Source organism: Taudactylus pleione, unplaced genomic scaffold (genome assembly GCF_031769625.1).
Source record: "Taudactylus pleione unplaced genomic scaffold, aTauple2 ptg000041l, whole genome shotgun sequence".
NCBI classification, from domain to species: domain Eukaryota; kingdom Metazoa; phylum Chordata; class Amphibia; order Anura; family Myobatrachidae; genus Taudactylus; species Taudactylus pleione.
In genome coordinates, this window is record NW_028284443.1 from 17,600,173 (window position 1) to 17,625,558 (window position 25,386).

Below are 25,386 nucleotides of genomic sequence, written 5' to 3' on the forward strand. Positions count from 1 at the left end.
CTGTGAGGAGTGAATAAATGCGTTTAAGTCCAAGTAAGTTATTGATCTTATGACATTCCTTGTTGATCTATTTGAGGAATTCTGTCTCTCATTTGTGGGTCTTGATAAAAGGTCCATAATACCAACAAAAAACAGTTTGTTTGTTTTTTGTTTTTTTTTGTTTGTTTTTTCTCTTTGAGACCATTAAATTTATTTTAATTCAATTTAGAGACTGAATTATATCCTGCAAGTCTTGTATGGTGAGTTTGAGAACTTAACTTTTGCTAGGCATCTGCGGTTACTTGAGTCTATTATACTTCTGTATTATGATTTCATTTTAATTTCAGTATTCAGTATTTTACTATACATTCCAATAATCAATAAGTGAAAAGCTTGTTCTATTTAATAATTACAACAGTAACATCTATGCAATTTAGATATTTGATTAAAAATATTAGTAGCTTTCTCAAAAACTCCTTAAATCTAACCTACAGAATAAGTAAATGTTGCCCTGTACCTTGAAGAAGACTCAGGTTTGTGTTCTGTGATTCAGGTGCATAAACAAACAGCTTTGAGTCAAAGTGCACATGAGTCTCATAATCTGTGGGAGGAAGAGCTGAAGTCAAGATCACGACTGGGTATCCGCATGGCAGAGCTTGAAAGATCAAATGCTGGTTTAGCTGATCAGGTAATTACATCATATTATCTTTTGTATAATCTGTCTTTGTGGAGTGTGTTGGTGCTTAAAGGGATCTCAACTAAATGCAGGCCAGTCTGGATATTGTGCAGTGTTGGCCACATTGGTCTTGGGCTTGTTCAAGGAACATGTGTGGTCTGGAAAATGTACTCAGTGAGTTGTGCTTTAGTTGTGTAACTGGACTTAAGATCAAGGGCCTGATTCAGAGATGAGACGGCATTGCATAGGAAGCGGTTGTGCAATACTGACCAACTCAAATGCAAATGCAGCAGGTGGTGTCTGTAAGGAAATAGACATCTCCTTGCTGCATCTGCGATCCGAGTGCAACGATGGTTGCTCCTTTTGATCAGGCTGTGTAAGCTGAGACTTATTTAGCCTGGTCAGTTCCTGGCAGCTTGCGAGGCCAGGAAAGCTGTGTCCACAAATGCAGGCCATGGCCTCGTCCCTCCTGGAAAACTGGGGCAACATGTCACCTTTTCTGGGAACGCTGGCCAGCCATGCCCCCACTCCGCCACCTCCCCAAACACTGCAGCATGTCAATTATGCTGCGGCTTGGGAGATCTGCGAGCGAGATCTCAGGACCCGTTCTGTATTTGCGCAGACCCCAAAATATCATCTGAGATGTTTGCAAACCATCGGGTTTTTGTACATCTCTGAATCAGGCCCTAAGAATCTTACTTTTCTTTTAAACTCCATGGCAGCCATAACCTATAAATGAACTCCTCCTTTAGATGAGTAGAGCTAGAAACACTTCTAGAAAGTATATCATGTGCTAACTTTTTCCCTTTAGTGTCCGAACACTGTCACACAACAGAGTAAAGCTGGCCATACACCTCAGGGTGCAGTAACCTCTTTGCTGCCATTTTGGAGTCTTTAGGTCTTCAGTGTGGGGTGCCATTAGAAGACCTTCCGGTGTCACCACTCTACAATAACTTTATAAGCTGTAATTAATCTGCATTGGCTACCTCTAAACAAAACTGAAAACTGCTCCTTGTGAAGAATTTGTGACCAATAGCAGCCAATCATATTGCACCTGTCGTGTTTCTAGCAATATGGAGAAAATAATGGCACATTTCTGGTTGTTATGGCAATTTCTTTTAATGGGTTCCTGATTTTTATTTTTTTAGTTTCATTTATATTACTAAAGTCCATGTGAAGATTTACATGCGCATTATTTTTTAAAACTCTCTTTAATGTTCATTTAGTCATTCACACTCCCGTTTGGTTACTGTTTAAGGTTGGAACTGAGAAAAAGAAAGTGAAGAAATTGGTAGATCTAAAGAAATCAATAGAGGAGCGATTTGATCAGGAAATGAAAAGGAACAATGAACTGCAGCGCGAAGTCATGGGGTATGAGCCTGAAATAATACAATTATTTTGAAGGAAATTCAATAAACAAGAAATGTTCTATCATATGATGATAAAGAAGCTAGTTAGCACAGTAGATAGAGGTTTCTTTTTTATGCTAAAGGTGCCTACACACTTTGGGATATTTTACACAATTTGCCCGATTCAAATGCATCGTGACGACAAATTGTGTAAAATATCCACTCTCGATCACGATGCCGATGCGCGTCCACGCAGGTCATACATTGCATCTTCAAATCTAAAACACACACTGAGGAAAAATCCTCACAAAGGCGCTAATGTGACTAACAAAATAAACGGTTAAACACAAATTATTAATATAAATAAAATCCCACTTGAATCATAACATGCGATTACTGTATTGGTAGCAGCTACTAACGGATAAGGAGCTTGGACTTATCAAGTGTGGTTATAACAGATACAGCAAAAAAGAAAGAGCGCTAACCATTAACAGTATCACAGTTTATTAATGCCAACAATTCACTATACTATATATACCAATAAGAATTGCTGGTCACATAGACCTAATCACAATATTGCAAATATAAATACATAGATAGATAATTGAAAAATAAAAAATAGGAAACACAATATATAAAATCACTATTATATACGCTGCACATAAATGACCCAATTGAAATAATAACCACTAATATAGTAGTGGTACTGTGCAGCATATGTACATTGGAATACACATCAAATAGAACACAGCCTCAGGCGCCTGGAGACCTATAAAAAATAAAACTAAAAACTTCCTTCTATTAAAGAGTTGATGGATGGTGTTCCACAGCCAACAATTAAAAATTCCTTGGCATAATGTCATAAAAAATATTGATAAGGGATAATTATTCCTTGGTTCTCTCTTGCTCTCAAAGATTAAGTTACAAGGTAAGATATTAATGAACCGGATCAGCAGCATACGATTTACAATGTTGCAAAACTAGCAACAGTCAATAGGCCAGCCAGCTGAGTGCAGTATAAACTTAGATTGAAACAATGTGCCGCATTTAATGAATAACATTAATTCAGCAGATAGTCTGAAAAAAGTTCCATATTCTTTTAATCAATCAGACATAACCGGCAGGCAAAGCAACTCCCAGGGTAATTATTTGTATTTACCCTCCGTATAGGGCTCAATTCCACTATTAGCGTGGAAGAGACTTTTGGGCTAAGGCTTGTTAGATAAATGCAGCTTACCGCTACCGCATGGGGAAACTCCAGAGGTACAGTTCTTACTCTGGGTCACAGTCTGGAGTGGAGGAAACAGCCCCTTTTTGCCGTGGCTGAGAAACGCGTCAAGCTCCACCGTCTTCAACATTACAACCTAGGACGGGACCTTATTTAACTTCTTTAAAGACCGGACTACAGCCACTATTATCTGGCCAGAGAGGCAGCCGATCAAGGTGCTCCGGCACTTGGTGTACACCGTGGCACAGCAGCCGAGGCTTACGCTCCACTCCAGACTGTGACCCAGAGTAAGAACTGTACCTCTGGAGTTTCCCCATGCGGTAGCACTAAGCTGCATTTATCTAACAAGCCTTAGCCCAAAAGTCTCTTCCACGCTAATAGTGGAATTGAGCCCTATACGGAGGGTAAATACAAATAATTACCCTGGGAGTTGCTTTGCCTGCCGGTTATGTTGAATTACTCTGATTGATTAAAAGAATATGGAACTTTTTTCAGACTATCTGCTGAATTAATGTTATTCATTAAATGCGGCACATTGTTTCAATCTAAGTTTATACTGCACTCAGCTGGCTGGCCTATTGACTGTTACTAGTTTTGCAACATTGTAAATCGTATGCTGCTGATCCGGTTCATTAATATCTTACCTTGTAACTTAATCTTTGAGAGCAAGAGAGAACCAAGGAATAATTATCCCTTATCAATATTTTTTATGACATTATGCCAAGGAATTTTTAATTGTTGGCTGTGGAACACCATCCATCAACTCTTTAATAGAAGGAAGTTTTTAGTTTTATTTTTTATAGGTCTCCAGGCGCCTGAGGCTGTGTTCTATTTGATGTGTATTCCAATGTACATATGCTGCACAGTACCACTACTATATTAGTGGTTATTATTTCAATTGGGTCATTTATGTGCAGCGTATATAATAGTGATTTTATATATTGTGTTTCCTATTTTTTATTTTTCAATTATCTATCTATGTATTTATATTTGCAATATTGTGATTAGGTCTATGTGACCAGCAATTCTTATTGGTATATATAGTATAGTGAATTGTTGGCATTAATAAACTGTGATACTGTTAATGGTTAGCGCTCTTTCTTTTTTGCTGTATCTTCAAATCTACCCTGCTGTAGGGCAGATCTGGACAATCTCAGTCACGATGCACTGGAATAGTTAGGAGGCATGATAGATCGTTTGTCACATTGGACAGTTTTTAACACCAAATCGTGCCCACGACTGCCGGGGAGCTGCTGGGGAGAGTTCAAGGGGAAATCTGACACAATGTCTGATCGTGAGCGCATCGCTAAGTGTGTAGGCCTCTTTTAGTGTGCAATTTATTAAAACTTTCTTTGCAGTGCAAACATTTTACATTTGTTTCACAGAACTAACCTACTAAAATTAAATGAGTAATGAATATTAGGTATTCTCTCTTACAACTTTCTTACTATTTTTTGTGTATTATTTATTTTTAACTTGTTTCCCATTTTTTGTATTTATCTACTTTATGTGCACCTTGAATATTTGTTGTTCGGAGCAGACTGAAGAAACTTTTGAAAACCACTAAAAAGAAACTGAAAGAATTTGAAGCTGGTGATCGAGAACAGAACAATTTTAAGGAAGGTTCAAAGAGCAGTCACCAAGAAATGGACAGTGAAGTTCTCAAACTTAAAGAAAAGGTCTTATCTATCTCTAAAATAGTTATCCATATTTAATTATTATATTTTCTTAATGAGAAACAGGCTGCATTTACTCTAGTGTCTCAGATATGCCCAACATTTCATATATGTAAAACAAAATAAATCCAAATTATCAACCAAATCAGGAATTAGTGAAAGTGGGTTGTGTACAGAATGTCGACAAGCACACTGCAGACCATGCATAATACCGGCACCACTATGTCAAACTCGTTAAAATGCTAAATAAAGCATTTTATTGCTGTTGACAGTATAAAGGTAAATTTACTGTTAACATTTGTTGGCATTAGAACTGCGACATAGTGGTGCCGGCATTATGCTGCTGACAAGTACATTATTTGTACAACATTCTGACAGCATCCCCATGAAAACAACTATTAAATAAGAGCCTTATAATTATTGAGCAGTTGACTGCTCAATAATTATGAAAGAAAATGTTACCTATATGCTTATAAACTAGTGGGCAGTCTTGTAGTTGTTTACAGTTCATTCTAAATTAATTCAGTTGGTTGTGGAATATACCAGAGGTGTTACCAGGGTCTGGACTATGGTCTTGCTGTTTATTGCACACTTACTTCACCTACTAATACACTTTGAGTGAAGAACTTGCTTTGTAATCTAATGAAAATTAAGAGGTTTATTCAAGTAGCAACACTTCTGCATGTTAACTTCAGTACACAAATACTGCTCACACCATATGGAGGAGCAAATTGCTAACTGAATCCGCCCCTAAGGCGTAAAAAGTAGTGACATTAAAAAATTATGGACATTTGAATGGGTTATTAAGATTTCTCCTTCACTGGGGTTTTCTCCCACTGGTGGATGAGAGGAGCTGGCACTTTAAATCTTTTAAGTGTGAGTGACTCCTCCACCTCTATCCCCCAGAAGCCCCAGTTTTAGAATTGTGCCCGAGAGAGCCGGTCACTTCGGGCTGAGCTCCAGCCCACACTTTAGTATTTTAACTTTATTTTTAGTATCCTTGAGGACAGGCTGACAGATACTGTAGCTGCAGCTTTCAGCCTGCTACATGGAAGCCTCAAGGACCCGCCACCACTATCATAGAGTGAGTGTCCGGTTCCTGACACCAACTCAGGGAAGGGACATGCCGCAGCCTAATACAGAGGCTGTGTCCATGTCACCACCTTTACTTGATGCTGGCAGCAGGGTAAGTATGCCTCTTCCCTCCTCCTCCCCCCTCCAACTCTCCTTACAGTCCTGCTGCAAACTGAGTTTGGAAGGCTTTGTAAACAGAAGCCTCCAGTGTCCAGTGCAGAGGATTCTTCCTGCACTTAATGTCAGGCTTATGAGGCAGTGTTTGTGTCTGAAGTGGGACGGCTCATAGCAGCACTGCTCAATCCGACAGCGCTTAGCTAACAGCAGGAGGCAGTGAGAGGCGCCTACTTCAGCGCGGCGGTATCAAGGGGGAGACCACTTTCGGGGGATGCTGACTTGGCGCCAGTGGGGGGGGACAAGGGAATTTGGCGCATTCCACACATGAAGGAGGCGGAGCTACCGCGCGGATCCCCCAGTACAGCACAGACCATGAACGGGCTGCTGCCTGTTGGCTAAAACAGTGCTGCCGTTCTCAGAGTAAGAATCCCTATACAGTGGTGCAGGGGATTTGGTCTCATAACACGCTGACCACTTTCTCCTCCTGCCATCAGCGGGGCTGGGGGCGGTCTGCAGCAGGCGAGGGATGTCTTATGGCTCACACAGGACATTCATACCAACATCCAGCTTCTCTAGTCATAAGATGGATGATATAACACATTAATTCTCCTATAGGGAGTTGCCTGTCAGTGTGACTGTAAACTATAGTGAGCAGTAGCCTTCTAGAAGGTGGAACTGAACCTCCTCTCTCGGAAGTTGGTCCTCCTATTGGTCTTGGTTTCGTTGGGGCGGGTTCGCAGTTGGGAGTCCTTTCTCTTGTCAGCCTCCTTATCTCATTTTCAGGATATCTGTGAGGAACTCCGAGCCTTGCCGTCTTCCTGCCTACGGTGATTTCAGCCTTCCATATCACCCAACAGAATTTGTTTGTTGAGGTCAGATGGCTCTCTGCCCTCCCTCTCCTTGCGTGAGGTGTGGGTTCTTCAGATTTTTGACTCGCACAGCAGCATTGTTGAAGTCAATTCCTTGTTGTCCTTTTATTCTGCTGCTAACACGGTTGGCCTGCTATAGAAGGAGGGGCAGAGGGATCATTTTGGCCATCCGACAAGCGTACAGTATGTTGTCAGGTTCCTGGCCTCCGCCGTTGTTTTCTTTTACTGCGCATTCCACTCATGCGGTGGGTGTTTCCTGGGCTGCCTGTTGTGGCGCCTCAGCAACTCACTTTTGCCATGAAGTCACATGGTCCATACTTTTGTGGTTTTCTCTTGTATTTTTATTCCTTTGTGGCCTCAGAATCTGCTTTTGGTCGCAGGAAATTTGGCAGGTTATTCAGGGCTCTCCCACACGGGTGAAAATGACTTTGGGACGTCTCCAGTGTCCCCTGGTGGATGAAGGAGAAAATAGGATTTTGGTACCTACCAGTAAAATCCCTTTCTCCGATTCCACAGGGGACACTGAACGCCCTCCCAGCTCTGCTCTATATGTTCTGTTTTACATTCATTGTATGGACTATGCCATTGTGTTCTATTTTACGTTCATTGTATGCACTAGGTTTTTCTGTGTGTTTTCTAAATCACTTCTTGGCCTTTTGGCTATGATCAAGTGTAGTATCTGTTCTTATCAGTTTACTTTCTGATTGAGGGCCATATTTTTTATTGGCTTTTGCCGTCCTTGTGGTTTGATTCCTTCTCCTCCGTTTATGTCTTCTGATTCTGTTTCCGTCTCCTCGGGCTCCATTCTCTAACTGGGGCTTCTGGGGGATAGAGAGGGAGGAGTCACTCACACTTAAAGATTTAAAGTGCCAGCTCTTCTCATCCACCCGTCTATACTCCAGCGTCTTGAACCCCAGTGTCCCCTGTGGAATTGGAGAAAGGGATTTTATTGGTAAGTACCAAAATCCTATTTTAAGAGTACATAAGGTTGGGATCAATAGTTTGAACAAGTCTCAATGTACAAGTTTGCTCTGCAACTGATTGTAATAGGGGTCGATTCAATCAGTGTTCTGGAATGTGATTCCACATGGCACCTGCATCGGATTTTCTATCATTCCGATGGAGATCCGCACAAAAATCTGTTTCCACTTGATGCCAGTGGTAACGTATATATGGCAATATGGGTGCACCCCCGCATCGCCGGTATCACGTCTGCTGATTGACTTGACTCCATAACCTGAAGAAAACCATTTTCCTGGGTTTGCTAGCTTTGCCTTAGAGAATAAATCTGTTAAGGGCTTGCTTGGATTTGGAAAAAAGTTGGACTGCAAGGAAGGGATGATCTTATTTGCAACATGTAGTAGGGCAAGACCTAAATAAGGGGGTTGTTGGAAGTTTCAACAAGAAACTTGAAACCTTTTAATCATAAGTAATCGTGCTGAATATTTCTGCTAAAACAAAACAGTCTGTGCTGAATATTTAGTTAGCACTATTGATACATACAGATTTGTATGACAGCTGAATGTAGAACAATGTGCCAACCATTGGTCTACCTGGACATTTTCTTGTATAGTTGAGGGGAAAAAAATAAACATTCGGTGGCTATAGGCTACAAAATTTCTCTCCTGGACACTATTAAGCGAAGTACACCTTCATTAAGCACTAATTTATAACCTCGGATGCAGTTAGCTTTGTCTACAAGATCATTGGTCTGTATGGTGGACAATGACCTCCATACATAAGTCCAAGTGCGGTGTGCGCCTCAAATGCTTTATGTACTACTGTATTTTTGGTTTGTAATGCTTGTTACAGAGCATAGAATTCCTGTTTACCATACAGATCCATTCATTCTATCATAACCGCTGACTACACCTGATGTAAAACGCTTATTTTGCGCAGTTTGTACGTGCCTTTTTGTTCTATTTTATTGTTACCTGACTAATCTTACATGATTAATAAATAACACAGGTTGAAGAACTTTCCTCGCATTTAGAAAAAGAATCCCGAAAATATATGCAACTGGAATCAACAACTCGTGACATGCATGAACAATTGTCTTCAATGAAGATCTTACAGAAGAGTCATGAACGGTTAGAGAGAAGCAAAAGGTTGTTGGAGGAGGAAGTAGCTGAGCTCAGAAGACGTACTGATTTAAGCAAGATTGATCAAAGTTACATGGAGAAGTATAAAAGGGAGATTGATGAGAGGGGAAGGCAAGAAGTACAACAAAAGCTAGAGGAAGTCAACATGTTCTTCCAGGTATATATCACATAGGCAATTTTAATCATATACTGTATGTATGTGTGTATAATATATATATGTATATATTAATGTGTGCGTATATATATTTGTGTGTATTGATAGCTAGATAAAAATTTACAAAGGCGTGTTCACAGATACATTACAATACAGATATTTCATTGGATGATGTACAGTAAAGGGAGTAACAATATGTTCAAGGGGTGGTCTAGGGGGACACATAAGCGAAATCAGGTGATGATCAAGTGATCTTTGTGACATTTCACTTGGTCGAATTGACATTTAGCAGATATGATTTAGTTCTTCAATAAAATAAATAAGGACCGAGGCTGATATTTGTCTTGTTCCAGACTGGCAGACGCCACCATAGTCATAGTGTCCATGAAGCTCTTCTCAAAACCACATTTTCATTTTCAGTTTTGTGGTTAACCCATCAACACCCCTTTGGAGACTGCAAGAATTTACTAAAGACAATTATTTTGAACATATTTAGAACATATTACTTAATCAAGCAATACAGATAACGTTTTTATTTAACTTTAATGATTTATGTGTGTGTAAGCTTGAGTCTCCCATATCCAAAATGCTTGGGACAAGGGGTGTTTTGGATATCGGAATATTATGTTGTTTGGAATATTTGTATACCATAATGAGATCTTGGGGATGGGACACATATCTAAACACAGAATACATCTATTTTTTATATACACCTGATATACACAGCCTGCAGGTAATTTTATACAATATTTTCAATAATTTTGTGGTGCAAACGTTTGTGTACATGAAATTCATTCATGTATATATATATATATGTGTGTGTGTGTGTGTGTATATATACATATATATGTGTGTGTGTGATAGTCCAAATCTGGGAATGATACACATGTATGCTAATGAGCGGATGTGACTATACAGTACACGCTTTTCCATTTAAGAAAATGTGGTGAATAAAGTGGAATTAAAAATCTGTATCTTAAGCCATAACATTTTAGTAAAATGTGAATAATATATGTAAATGGTGTATGCTCCAGGTGGGTGTTGCATAAAATACAATTTAAGGTATATGTATTTATTAAAAATATTGAGCAACACAACCAACCAAATAAACTCACCTTAAAACACGTCAGGAGTTTGATACTCCTGGGCAGATGTACTAAGCCCTGGAGAGTGATAAACTACCAACCAATCAGCTCATAACTGTCATTTTTCAGATGCTGCCTGTAAGATGACAGCTAGGAGCTGTGTGGCTGGTAGTTTATCACTTTCCAATTTATCATTTTCCAGAGCTTAGTACATCTCTCCCCATGTGATATTTTAAACTTTTATTTACTTCATATTTCTATATATGCAGATATAGAGACACTACAACTGTAAAATATGTGTCTTCTAGTCTTTTTCTTTTTGGGACAGCACTGAAAATATTTTTTAGAATGTACATCAATAAAAGTTATATTTTATAATCGTACATTAGTTCAATTGCGCTGCGAAAGATGTCTTTTTTTTGGCTGACCCCTTTGGTCACCCTTTCATTTGTTACGTGTAGGATTTTCTACATATGCGGCGCACCACCAACCACTGTCTAATGAACGTCCAGAGATTGTGACATCAATATTACATATATTGATCACCCCTTACCATTTTGATAGAGATATTTGTGTGGGATCAATCATTTCTACTTTGCATATTTTCTGTCATGTCAGATAAAGGGGTAATTCAACAGCCAAGTCTGTAGGGACCACTCTTTTTTTTTTTTTTTTTTTTTTTGTTACTTTTGTATGCTCAAAATGCCAGGCAACTGTTGGGGGCAGAACCCTTGCCGCAGTGTGTGACGCTGAGAGACGGCAGTTGTGCATGCTTTTGGGCAATCTGGCAGAAAGAACCAGCTGGGATAAATCTTTAGACTACTTTATTGCTGCGTTGTGCAGTTAATCTCAATGGTGTGAACTACGCCCCTCAAATGCAGTCTTGAGCTGGATAAAATTATTAGTCACTCTACATGGGGGAAGAGGTTTTTTTTGCCTGTTTCCAAGCCTAGAGGTCCTATATTTTAGTCCTTTCACTTCTTAGAAAAATCTAGCGGTCCCTTATTCTAGAAGGCAAACCACCACTTTGCGTGGAAAGCAACCAAGAGAGAAACCGGTTTTATCAGCTAAGCAACCAGCCTCCAAGCCGTCAGAAAAAGTCATTGATGTTGCTCATAAATGTCATGGAACAAACAGATTCTCACATTCAGTCCCAGTCTCTTCATTATCACTTTCAGACTCTGGGGGTTATGTAATAGATTCAGATTTCACAGAGCCATCTGTTATTCTGTGAGATTGCAGCTTAATTTAAAGAAGCAAATTATTAAAAGTCTGAACCAGCCTTATAACTGATTGCTTCTTTACGTTTAGCTGCAATCTTGCAAAAAAACAGACTGCTCTGTGAATTCGGAACCTCTTACATAACCCTCTCTGTCTTTCAGCCTGGATACAGTGTTGATTTTGTGCTCAAAGATAATGGTCACTTTTTAGAGGTCCAGGGGTTGACCATCATTCGTTACCTGGATGGCCTGTTTATTTAGGGTAGAATCCTAAACATTTCTCTGAAACTATATGCAAGTGATGACACAGACCTTAACAACATGCTATGGGTGAATCTTTAAATCCCGGAATCCAATTTAGTAGCTGTCAAGCAAAATATAATATAATTTGAGTTTCATTATAAAAGGTGGGGATGAAGGGAAATGCAACATCCAATGAATTAACAAAGCTTTAAGCGCCAACAATTCCTACACTATGCATAATGACTTTCAAAAAGGGAACCATACAAATTAGTTATCTTCCCAAATAAGAGTACATGTTTCAGGATGGGAAAGTCAGAGGGTCCATCACACGTGCCCACCAGCCCGGAGAGAGAACCACCTAGGCACTTATATACCAAAGGCCATGGAGGGAGATGCTCCTAGATTAAGTAAACAAGGTGTCCATATAGCCGAAAACTCATCAGCCTTATTCTCAATATCAAATGTTGTCCATCTGATAAACTAAATAGGTCAAAGACATAGAGGGTGGGTTTACTCTTTGCCAGAATTGGGACTTGCCATTTTGTTGCATTTAGGATATGCCAAATGCATTTTGAGTACATTAAAGAAATCTGCCATTTGGACACCAGTTATCAGAACAATTAGGTGGTGTACCGCTTTCCGGTGGGGGCTATTGTAGTACAGGTCAAATGGGACAGGGTTTTTATCCAACCACAGTCTCTCCAACATAAGGTCAATGAGGCAGGGAAATTTTTATATTGTCTTTATGGCATGAGATTACATTGCCCAGTGGAATCGAGAGATCTTATCTGAAGTGATTTTTAAAATTGGAGTGCTTACCGAAGGAAGCAATGAATTTCAATAAGTTTGGAAGCGTGATCAACTAATTTGTTATATACACCTATAATATTTTTTATTCTCAGAATGTTGTCCACATAGCCGAAATATAGAATTAGTTCTGTTTTTGGAGACCATTAGGGAAAATATATCAAAGCTGACAAAGCGCAACCATGCCTTGTACCGTTGCAAATAGAGAATGCAGGAGATGCCATTAGCGGAAACTGAAGTAGTGAGGTTGTAATAAAATGCTTCTACACCTGTGAAAATCGACATTCAAGCTATGAGGAAGCATCCTCCACATCAAGGCCCAAGAGACTGTGTTGTTGAATGCTTTTTACATGTCTAGCAACATTACCAGTGAGGGAAGGCCAGAAGTGTTAGAACTACAGACCATCTGATATCGTCAATCTTGATGGCCAGGGATGCATTGCAATTGGTCAGAGTGGACCGAGTAGGAAATGGCTAGGTGTTTACCTAGTTTAGGAATCACAGCCATGTCCATCCTGGTAGTGAAGACTATCGGGCCCTGAAGCAGAGGAGGTTTTAATGGTCCGAATTATCTCTTCAGAAGAGATTGCCTTGGAATTGGGTGGAGGAAAATTTAGGTTAATGAACAGGAATACAAAAAGTAATCGAATGTCTCTGAAGTAGAAAAACTGTTGGACCATGAAGGGAGTTCGTATAGTTTTCATATAGTGTTCCTGAAAAGATTTCACAATACACTCTGATTTACACGCTAAGTGACCTGTAGAGGGGAATTCAGTTGTTTTATACAGTGTGCTAATTAGTGGGCACTCGCCGGAGCAATTCAATTGTTGCTCCATTCGGCAACGAATGCAGCGGCTTCACACATTTCTGCTCACAGCCTTCTTACGTGGCATGTAGAAATGTGTGAAAAGTCTCTAATTTGGGCACCCTAACCAGAACTTTAGACGGGTACAGCCACATTACACAGCAAAATCATGTCTATTTGGGTGCGACAAGTGTAATGATTAATGGCCACCCAAAACAAATGAATTGCTCCGATGGGGCGCACATTAATTATTGTGGTGTTAAAAATAGTTGAATTTCAACCATAGAGTCTTTTAAGAGATATAGTAGTGTGTAATTTGGCAGCCAAAATGGTGTCTGCATTGTGCCCCTTGAAATATAACAGTTGTAAACGCTGAAGCATTTTGTGTGCTTTCATTGACAATAATTTAATTCAATTGACCTCAGAGAGCAATTAACCTTACATAAATGGACCGTCTGGGGTTCTTTACACTTGTCCAGCTGTCTCTACACTTGTCCAGCTGTCTCTACACTTGTCTAAGCTGTGCATCCGCACTTGGGGAGCTTATCATTGCAGGTAAAAAAATTGTTGAGTAAATTATCCTTTCCCATGTTAGATGCCAAAGTGGAAGTGACTTTCAGGTATGGTGAGGACAGTTTTGCAACAACAATATTGAAAGGTCCCTGGGGATCCACATGACCATTTAGAACATTCAGGGACAAAGAAGTGCAGATTAAAACAGCTGTGCCTTATTGTGTTTTGGGGAGGTTGAATAAAAAGTTTCAGAAGAATTTAATAGGGAGGGATGGACATGTTTTAAATAGAACTATATCCACATTTTGCCTTTTAAGAAATTGAAGCACCATAGTTCTCTTATTTGGGTAATTTAGTCCATTTAATGTTCAGATCCAACACATTAAGTGTCATGGGAGCTTAAGCTTATTTAGACTTGTGCCCTGAGAGGCGCTCTGGGGCACAGTTGGCACATGGAACTTTGTTATATTGGAAGACAGCTGTGGAAAAGCAAATGCAGGAATGGTATAAGGGGGGAAAAACAAGAATAAACTCAAAGGCTACAAGGTGCTCCAAAGAGAAGGCCTGGACAAAATTGTGGGGGGGCGCAACAATGAGTTAAGTGGATGAACCCCAACAAGATGCAGGGGAACAAAGTTCAGATGAACATAGTACTGAATGGCATTAAACGTGAGAGGGAGGCAGGTGCACCCGCTATAGGGGAGTAGGATAAAGCTCCTCTAAGTAAGGGCAGTGGGCCCTTAGGATTTTGGAATGGATCTGAACGGGTAATTTATAGAAGAGCCCCAGTTTTCTGAGACTGTCCATTCCTTGTACTGGGTACAGAAAAGCACCCACAATCTTAGGATGTCATGTCACACCTCTACAAATAATTTTTTTGGTGGGCTTCAGAAGGTATTCTTACTGGGAAAACAAGATTTTCTTATTAATTAAATTGAACAACATTCTATTGACTTTAGAACAAAATCATTGTATCCGTTCCCACCTTCTGTATGTGTTAAGTGGGAGCTTCCTCCTACTGTGGATGCTCATGTAATTCATTTCATCAGAAATGCTACATTGCCTATTCCATCAGCATCTTTTCTGAAGAACTCCACAGATAAAAAGATTGAAGCCTGTCTTATGGTGCATACACACGGTCAGATTTTCTGTCAGATCTGAACGATAATGATTTTAAAAATCATTCAATCATTCATATCTGAAAGAAAATCTGACGTGAGCCTGCAACGATGAACAATGCGCGTTCCCGCTTGTCAGATCGCGATATCTGACATCTGATGTGTGCTGTCAGATTTGGACAATTCCATTCATTTTAATACAGTCTAATATCGTTCAAATCATTGGTAAAATCGTTCAAATCATTCAATCGTTGATCTGACATATATGACCATGTGTATGCACCATTAAGGCAATATTTTCATCATACGGAACTGTTACCCGTCCAGCTATAGCTGGAGCCTGGGTAGCCAAGGCTGTTGAATGGATGGAGGCATTGGAAAACACTCTACCAAATGCTACCAGAGAACAGATGATAAATATCTCCCACATACGGGAAGCAGCTTCCTATCTGGGAGGCGCTGCAGTGGATGCTGGAATTTTAGCTTCTAAAGCACAGGTTCTCAAACTCGGTCCTCAGGACCCTACACAGTGCATGTTTTGCAGGTCTCTTCACAGAATCAAAAGTGAAATAATTATAACCACTTGTGGATCTTTTAAAAAGTGTCAGTGAGTAATGAGTACACCTGTGCAACTGCTGAGTGACCTGCAAAACGTGAACTGTGTGGGCTCCTGAGGACCGAGTTTGAGAACTACTGTTCTAAGGCATCAGCAGCATCCATAGTAGCATGCAGGGCCATTTGGTTAAGATCTTGGAAAGCTGATACAGGATCAAAAAGGGCGCTGGAAGTCTTACCTTTTCATGGAAAGGTATTCTTTGGATCAGAGTAGGGATGTGCAGGCTCGGATAGGTTCGAGTTTGCACGTGGAGTTCGGATTTTTCCCTCCAAAAAAACGGAACTCAGAACGAGGCAAAACGTCATCTTACATGGACGAACATCATCATTCCTGGTCTTTTGTCCAGGAATGATGATGTTCGTCCATGTAAGATGACGTTTTGCCTCGTTCTGAGTTCCGTTTTTTTGGAGGCAAAAATCCGAACTCCACGTGCAAACTCGAACCTATCCGAGCCTGCACATCCCTAGATCAGAGTTGGATAACTTAATTACTACTCTGGGGGGCTTCAAAGTCAGCAGGTCTGCCATCTAAGTCAAATAGTAGAGCTAGGCAGGTTTCTTTTCAGTCCTTCCGTCCTCAGGGAAGAGCTAAAGTACAGACTTCCTCTAGGCCGGCTAGTTTTCGTAAGTCAAAGCGACAAACTAATGCAAGAAGTTCAGCTTCTAAGCCGTACCACAAGCCCTCGGGCCTGATGGAGTGGACCTCCTCCTGGGGGATCCCAGGGAGGGGGGCCGACTTCTTCAGTTTGTGGATAATTGGCATCAAACAACTACAGATGCCTGGGTCTGAAAAGTGGTGTCTCAGGGGCATGTCCTCACTTTCAGGAGACATTCCCACCAGAAGTTTTTTGCTACAAAGCCTCCATCAGATGTGGACTAGGCTTTCACTTATCAGGAAGCCACTCACTACCTGCTACAGGCAGGGGTAATAGTCCCAGTTCCTGTGTCCCAACATGGAAGGGGTTATTACTCAAATCTATCTCTGGTCCAGAAGCCGAATGGGGCATATTGGCCTATACCTAATCTAAATACCCTCAACAGGTTTATCCATGTTCCCAAATTCCGCATGGAAACTCTCCGGTCAATTATTTTGGCTATGGAGCCGGGAGATTACATGGTTTCTCTGAATATTTAGAATGCATATCTGCATATTCCAATTATCCCATCTCACCAGCAAATGTTACGGTTTGCTGTCCTTCAGCAACATTACCAATTTCAGTCTCTACCCTTTGGCCTTTCTACGACTCCCTGGGTATTTTACCAAAATAATGTCAGTCATGACGGCTTATCTCATGCGTCAGGGAGTCAGAAGGTCGTCCAGATATGGCAGAATTCTGATAGGCACGGACTCCGGTGGTTTTGCAACACCATCTTCAACTGACCATAGCGTGCCTACAAAGGCACAGCAGTATCATCAATTGGAAGAAATCATTACTTTTTCCAACACAGCAGATGGTACATCTTGGAGCATTTCTAGCTTCTCAGACACAAAGGGTGTTTCTGCCAGAGGACAAGATTGTGGCCTTATCAAAGCGGATACACATGCTGTTAGGCAAGCGAAGAGTATCCATTCTGTCAGCAATGCAAGTGCTGGGATCAATGGTATCAACCTTCAACATCAGTTCCATTCCAGGCCTCTGCAAGGTAGATTCTCTCCAGGTGTAATGGACAGCATCATTTAATACAGTCCCAGATGATCTTTCTCACTTCAGAGGTTCGTCACACCCTCCTGTGGTGGCTTAAAAGAAGCATCTAAACAAAGGGTGCCTGTTCTGGATTCCAAATTGGGTGCTTCTCACTACGGACGCCAGTCTTTGCACCTTCCAGGGGAGATGGACAAATCAAGAAAGTTGTCTTCCAATAAATATTATGGAACTGCAAGCAGTATACAAAGCACTTGTCAGGGCACAGGACCTGCTACAGTGGCCTACCTCAATCATCAGGGAGGCACAAGAAGTTATGCAGCCATGAAGGAAGTGACAAAGGTTCTCATTGGCAGAACGTTATCTTCTGGCCATCTCGGCAATATTAATTCCGGGAGTACTCAATTGGCAAGCAGACTTCCTAAGTTGCCAGAACATACACGCCGGAGAATGGTCTCTCCATCTGGGAGTGTTTCAGCTCCTTGTAAACAAATGGGGTCAACCAGAGATAGATCTCATGGCGTCATGCCACAACCACAAGGTCCCCAGGTACGGGGCCAGGTCCAGAGACCCATCAGCAGCCTTCGTGGATGCACTGGCAGTAAGATGGGACTTCAAGTTGGCGTACAGTATCTTTCATCCTGCTTCCAAGAGTTCTTAGGAAATTCAAGCAGGACGGCGGAACAGTAATGCTGGTGGCTCCGGCTTGGCCCTGACGTCATTGGTTGACCGACATACAGAATCTGTCAGTAGATGGTCCGTATCCTCCTCTGTGGCAGGATCTGCTAACGCAGGGCCCCTGCCGACATCCGGACTTGCTCCATCTGGCTTTAACGGCATGGCTCTTAAATCTTCCATCTTAAAAGCAAAGGGATTTTCCAGTTCTGTAATTCAAATGATGCTTAGAGCTTCTGCCCGCATCTATTACAGAGTTTGGCATTCTTTTGGTAAATGGTGGTCTCATAAGGAATATGGTCCTAGAGTGTTTAGGATTTCAAGAATACTGGCTTTTCTACAAGCAAGGGTTAGACAATGGTCTCTGCCTGGCCACTTTGAGAGTGTAGGTTTCTGCACGGTCAGAAGATTGTTTCATTACCAGATGTTAGAATTTTTTTCCCAGGAGTTCTGCGAGTTCAGCCTCCTTTTGTTCCATCGGTAGCGCTGTGGGATTTGTGTTTGGTCCTTAAGGGGTTACAAGCTTCCCCATTTGAACCTTTAGACTTGTAGATTTGAAGTGGTTGTCGGCAAAGACACTTTTTCTTCTTGCTATCTCTTCTGCTCGCAGTGTCTCTGATTTGGCAGCACTCTCTTGTCGTTCCCCATTTTTTATTTTTCACCAGGATAAAGCTGTTCTTCATACAAGGTAGTGTCCTGTTTTCATGTAAATGAAGAAATTGTTGTTCCAGCTTTTCAGGCTCCAGACCTTTCTGTAGGTGAAGCCTACCTGGATGTAGTTCGTGCTTTCCATATTTATGTGTAGCGTACAAACTGTTAGAAAATTAGATTCTCTTTTTGTATTATATGGTTTTCACAAATGAGGATGGCCAGCTAATAAGCAGACTCTGGCGAGATGGCTTTGCATGACTCTTTCTTAGATATACACACAGGCTGATCTTCCTGTCCCAATCACAGTGACAGCACATTCTACTCTTTCTGTAAGGCCACCATGGACATTCAGTCGTGGTGCCTCTGCTGAACAATTGTGCAAGGTAGCCATGTGGTCTATTGTCCACACTCTTTTGCCTCTCTGGATGCCTCCTTTGGGCGACAAGTTCTCCTTTCTGCTCAGGAGTGTCCCCAACCCTAGGCGAACTGGTTTAGGACATCCCCATGGTATCCCTGTGGATCCCTATGGACCTCCGAAGAAGAAATCTAGAGTTATGGTAGACTTGCCTAGAAAACTCATTTTCTTTGATGTCCACAGGGCACCCACCTTGATGCACCTGACTTCATTGGGTGATTTTCTTTCAGTCACAGATTCCCTCATCATCTGTAAGTGTTTCTGATGTACAATTGTTCTTCCTTCTCCTCCCGCCTTTAGGCTTGTTAACTAAACTGAAGTCCTATGGCTAGAGGCAGGGTATATATGGAGGAGGACCCAGGGCATCCTGGGAGCCAAAGCAACCATAATATCCCCCATGGTATCCCTATGGACCTTGAAGTCTACCATAACTATATTTCATACATAGAAGAACAACATTATTTTAGCCATTTATTTACAGATTCATTATTGGTATCCAATGATGCTAGCTTTGGATACCGCTTCAGAGCACACCACCTGTGGTCTCCATAGTTTTAGTGACCCCCAATAGTATAACTGAGACAACAGGATTTTTGTAGTTTGGTTAATTTCTTCTTTTTTTTTTCGATTCCATTGAGAGACAGGCGTCCTGCCTGTATATTCTGGTTCAATGCTTTAAGTACAATGTAGTGGATGTATAAAATTCTTTATAGTCTTAAGCAAGGTTTCACAGAGATTGCCACAGAGGCCGTACTACTGGGGGGTAAAGGGAGGTGACTGTAAATTAAATGAAAGTTACATGGCATCTACCAAAAATGCTTTTGGATACTCAGCAGTAATGCTAAGCCTTGTGGGGTTCAGCCATGATGCAATAGTACCGATAAATGGCTGACTCCGTTTATCCATAAACTATTGGAACAATTTTTAAAAAAAGATTTTTGTATTAATTTCGTTTCTCTCTCCTCAGTCATGTAGGGCCGGGTCAGTAAATAACGGGTTTCCAGCAAGCTAGCGATCTACAGGAGGAGGAGTTTCAGATTTGTGTCAGATTTCTTAGTGTGCAAACTCCTGCCTGAGACCTTTCTATAATTTTTCCCATTGTCCCTCAGTACTTTCAGAAAGACTTTAACTTAAGTCCATACGTTATTTAGCCATGTTATTTATATATACCAACCTCTTTTCAGGTAGAGCAAATGAGAGCTGAAAATGATGTGTCTATCAGAAATCAGCTGGAGCACAGAATTGAAGATCTAGAATCTGAACTCAACAGACTAAAGAGCACACAACAAGAAAATATAAGCCACCAAGATGCCACTCAGTCAGAACTGAACAGACTGAAAGATTTGTATGCAGAAGAACAAAGGAATAGAAAATCTTTGGCTTCAAAACTAGAAAGGTGAATAACTTATGTCATATGAATTGTAGTAGAACCAAGCTTCAAAGAAAGCACAGACCTTTATCTTCTGCTTAATTACATATTTCCACAGATCAAATGAAAGGCTTGCAGAAGCAAACACCAAACTACTTAATGAGCGGCAAAGGAGCAAGTCATTAATTGCAAGCAGTTTTCTAAATGGAAGCTTGGTCGACGGTCCTGTTCATGATACAAGTCCACTTGCAAACCTTGGCAATAATCTCACGCTCAGCAGAAGTTTTGGTCTTGGTGGGAGTTTTTTTAATTCAGTCGGGAATGATTTGGCTGCAAATAGAGTGGAGTCATATATTGCTAAGGTCAGTTGCTCTTACTTGTCTGTGCAGCTGCTTGATATAGTATGTTAACAGGGATGTGTATACTCTAATATTCCAGTACTAAGAGACTTCCTTACTGCTTCACCTATGTGTGTGTTTAGTTTTTACAGTTAGTTTGGGATTTTTTTTTTTGTTTTATATTTATTGGTTTTCTAAGCTGTATAAAGGATTGTTACAGGCTTTTCCGCCAGTACCCAGTTCACATTGAATAGAATAACGGATTCTTATCTGTTTTGTCTGAAGAGCAGAAAGCTGTACGCACAGTTAATATCCTTAAAAGAAAGGGTGTGAGTCCGCACAAGGCAGAGATTCAGGCAGAATAATCACAAAACAAACTATTATGCAGATATTGATGTGTAAACATCATGTAATTGCCTATGTGTTTGTTGGTGCACCAGAGTCTGTATAAAGTCACAATGTTCAAAAGAGCAAAGAAAAAGTCAGACTCTTGTGGTGCACTCTTAAAGAGTGCATCACACGAGTTTTTCTTATGAACAGTTAATATCCTTGTAAGAAGGATCAAATGCTTATATATGTGGGCGTTTGTTATCGCAGCTTAAACTAAACTTACTTTGGGGGAAAACAACCTCCAATGTGAATCTGCTGAAATGTGGAATGACAGTGGGAATAAAAAATAAAATGGATGAGCGAGTTCAAATCAAGAAGAGACAAGTTGCCAGTAGGGAAAAGTGGTTATTTTATATTTTATTTTATTTTTTTACTTTTAGAAAGCTATGGAGTTCTTTTTACCTTGAGTGGCTTTGCATTTACTCAAACTAACCAATTTTCTGTAAAAGGCGATAAATATAATTTTATTAAGCGGTCATGGTTTTCCAGCTGAATTTGCATTAAGTCTGTATACACAGGTACGCATGTAAAGGCTAAAAGACTGCGCTGCCTCATGTGGGGTCTAAGAATGTTCTATATAATGATTTATTTGCTGCCGAAATAATTCTAAGGGTAATCCCCCTCCCACTTAAATAATATATGAGTGAGGAATCTGCACACTAGGGGTGCAGTTGTTTGTTTGCATAGTGTTAAGGTAGTTTGTATCAATGGTAGTATGTAGATTAATAGTAGGGTAAATCAAAGACTGGCATCCTCTGCAGCAGCTTCAAATGCACATTCCCTCTGGACTTTAGGGGTATATTTACTAAAGTGCATGTTTATAGCGGTGTTGCTCATAGTACTCCTCACTCCCTCTTTGTGCCCGCCCATTGCCTAGATAATAAGCTCTCGCGAGCAGGGCACTCTGTAATCTCTATGTAATTATGTATAGTTATGTTACCTTATCTGTACTATTTTGTACTTATGGACTTTGTTGAATGTTTGATCCCAATGCTGCACAACCCGTGTGGCACCTTATAAATAAAAGTGAAAAATAATGAAGTTCATCTTAGAACATAATTTCTTCATCATTAGGCAATCTGTGTTTATGCGGCATACTTTGGGTATGTTAATACAGTGTGTTTCATGCACTAAGGTTGTAATGAGGGGTAAACTATTTTGGAGAACTGTTGTATAGGAGTTTAGATACACACTGAAATCCTTAGCTACGTCTTCATTTGAAATGAAATTCTGCACCATACCTTCCAATTGTCTCGCTTTTAGCCAGATGCTTCCACTTTTGGAGAACAGTCTTCCTCGTCCTGATTTATGGGGGGTTGCTGTTGCAATGCTGCATGTTGTGGAGGCAGGTATTTCCACTGAGTACGGCATAAAAAATTAGTTTGCACTGTAGCACATGCTTCTCAACATCGAAAGTCTCCAAGTTGGATAGGGCGTAGCAGGAGCACACTGCAGGCGCGGCCATTCCTCTGATCAGCTTTTTATTGGAAAATGATATTTTTCTCATCTTGGTCAGTTATGGGGTATAGGCACTCTCAGTAAACTAAACAGTACCAACAAAAAGTTAGATCCTACCCTGTAACCATTTGTTTTCTATTAGGTATGTATTTTAAGTTGTCGATGCTAACAGCCATGCAATTTTGTATCTCAGATGCAACAGGAGCTGGAAAAAAATATCACTAAAGAGCTGGACCAAGGTACGTTAAACATGGTGAAATGTGTGTTTTCATTTTCCATGAAACCTGAAACAATAAGTGGACAGTGGGTCAACTGAATTAAGTGAGATGCATACTGATTGGTTTGTTCCTAAAGTGTTCTCTGCATCTATATAGCTGTTTAATGTCAGCATTACATTTCTGCTGTATGTACCGCAGGGTGCCAGAGCACCTAATATTTATAACTGATTTAGGTGCACATGTTACATCTCATCTTTTTTTAAACCATTACCTCTTGGATTCCTCTCACTATTACAATGGGTCATTGGCTAACCATATAAACATATAACACTGATAGGATAGTTACAATTCACCTAGTACTAAATAGGTGCATTTTATACAAAGGACCAGACATTGTATAGGATTTGTCCACTATTGTCCTGCTGTAGGGTGGTCCTGTAGACATAACTGCTGTTCATCAAAATGGATCTGTATGTGCGACACTCATTATTTAAATACATTTGCAGTCGCATATATTGTATGTAAGTTGCAAGTGATGCTAATATCGTTATAGACTTCTGAAAATATCTGTTTAAACTTTGAGTTTTGATATTATTGCTTATAACTGTTGGGTTCAAATGTTATTACTTTAGTTCTCACAAAAAAAACAACTTGATTATTTTAAGAAATAATACACTCCCTGGTAACAAAACTCCTAGGGGACTTTGAATATTCTTATAATTCACAGTATTATAATAGTGTTCTTGCTTCTCCATTCCTATATATTTTACCTAAGTTTTTACTTTTGTTCTAAAACGCCACTGTTGGAAGTGTCCAAGTATACGTAACAAAGAAAAATGTGCATATATTGTAAGACAACTAGTCCTCATGTAAATTAGCTTTCACTTGGGTAAGATTTATATTCCTCTAATCCTCTTGGGTGAAAACGCTCCTTCAGGACTTTAAAATATCTTCCCTCTATATTCCAATCCTGCAGGGTATTAGTTGTTTTTTGTATGATCAACTTCTTATGTATAATGTAAGTTCATTTTTGTATTTTGCAATTCTTATTGATACCAACGCTGCAATTTGTAACTGTCAGTCTCGCTCAACTGAGAACTGGAGTAGGCTGAGGAGGCATCTTTTGTGAGAATTCTATCCAGAGGGGACCTCTTCACTGGTACGGAGTTAGTGAACAGGTGCCCTATGCTCTCACTGTATGATCAGCCTGGTGCAACAGTGCTGTCTATGTGCCGGTTCAGCGACTTAAAAAGTGTTCAAGGTCCAAGGGAGGAGGAAAGGTACGCAACTTGCAGTCACATTCTGGTTAGAGTCTACTAGGGCATCAGTCGATTGTGAACTGGGACCTGGGGAGGAATTGCAGTACCTAAGCGATATAGCACCTTCTTCTGACTTTTCAGTATATTGACTGTAGCTTTGTAAAATTTGCCAGCAGCTCCTACTTCATCTCTCTTGTGAGTGTCCTCAGGGAAGTTACTTCACTTGGGGTGGGGTTGTTTTGTGAATTAGCGTGAATATTCCACCTGGGTATCTTTGTCTACGGTGTTCTTTACTGATTGTGCACTTTGTATCTTCGTATATTTTTCTTTACTTTACTTCACCAGGCATGTCTGATAGAGAAATTCCTGCCCAAAACTGGTGGAGATTCATCCATGAAAGGTCAAACTAAGTAACCCAGTGGGCAGTCTTATGCATGGCTTTTATGCCTGATGGCCATCTGTTGAATATGCCTATGGAATTGATCACTGATCTGGCAGAACCAGCCTGGGATAAATCCTTAATCCATTCTAATCCTGAGCACATGCAGTTTGTGTCTAGACCCATGGTTCACCTTTTTTTACTGAAAACCCAGTGAATAGATACATGCATATGAGTGTGTAATGAAGCAGATGGCCTCTGACCAAACAAACACCACTGGGTGAGCCGGTTTGGCTTGGCTAAATCGGTGCATAGTATGAACAATAGTGTGCTGCTGCGCTAGTATTATTCAAATGATGGCATTGATATGGCAGAATGATATAATCAAGACACTTGTATTCTATAAATTGCAAATACCACATTTAATAAACAGAACACTTTACACAATATAAAATAAATATAGTCAATATAAAACCTGAAAGGTTCTAATGGTCACTCTTTGAATGTTTTATTAATTTAGTTGAAAGTTCCATCTGTGTGCACAGTGAATGCTGTCCATATAAAAAGCCACAAATTTATGGACTTGTTAAAATCCTCAGAATGCTTAATAATTGTATATCATTCCGGACGGTGTAATAGTAAATATCCCAAATCACCAGTATAATGCCCAGCTTGTATTTGGATTTTCTTTAAGGGAATACATGCAGAGCGCAGTGTCCAGGTGTATGTACTCTGTATCAGCACTTCCAAGATGAACAAGCCGTTTGGTGTGAACTTACACACGAGTTCCACAGCAGCAGCTAGAGTCCAAACAAATGGCAGCAGAATGACCACTGAGTCCAATGCACAGCACGGAGACACAAATGTAGCAACAAATGGCATGTAGAGCAGTCACTGACTCGTATGGCCTCTATAGGAGGCTTTATCAGAGAGTGGGGCATAGTTTGAAATAACGTTCCTT

At 40.4% G+C, this 25,386-nt stretch overlaps 1 protein-coding gene and 1 pseudogene across 4 annotated transcripts in view; both read left to right on the forward strand.

The window, feature by feature from the left end:
* ANKRD26 (ankyrin repeat domain 26) overlaps window positions 1-25,386 on the forward strand; it is a 130,111-nt gene that overhangs the window by 102,961 nt on the left and 1,764 nt on the right. For 3 of the 4 annotated variants that reach the window (XM_088457675.1, XM_088457678.1, XM_088457676.1), the window contains 7 exons: window positions 533-667; window positions 1,914-2,026; window positions 4,773-4,911; window positions 8,937-9,227; window positions 20,199-20,410; window positions 20,502-20,745; window positions 22,763-22,808. In XM_088457675.1, the coding sequence (XP_088313801.1) occupies window positions 533-667; window positions 1,914-2,026; window positions 4,773-4,911; window positions 8,937-9,227; window positions 20,199-20,410; window positions 20,502-20,745; window positions 22,763-22,808 (1,180 nt within the window). The remainder of the gene's footprint in view (window positions 1-532; window positions 668-1,913; window positions 2,027-4,772; window positions 4,912-8,936; window positions 9,228-20,198; window positions 20,411-20,501; window positions 20,746-22,762; window positions 22,809-25,386) is intronic. The other variant, XM_088457677.1, reaches the window with a different exon arrangement.
* Window positions 7,609-7,707, forward strand: LOC148538004 (U2 spliceosomal RNA; annotated as a pseudogene).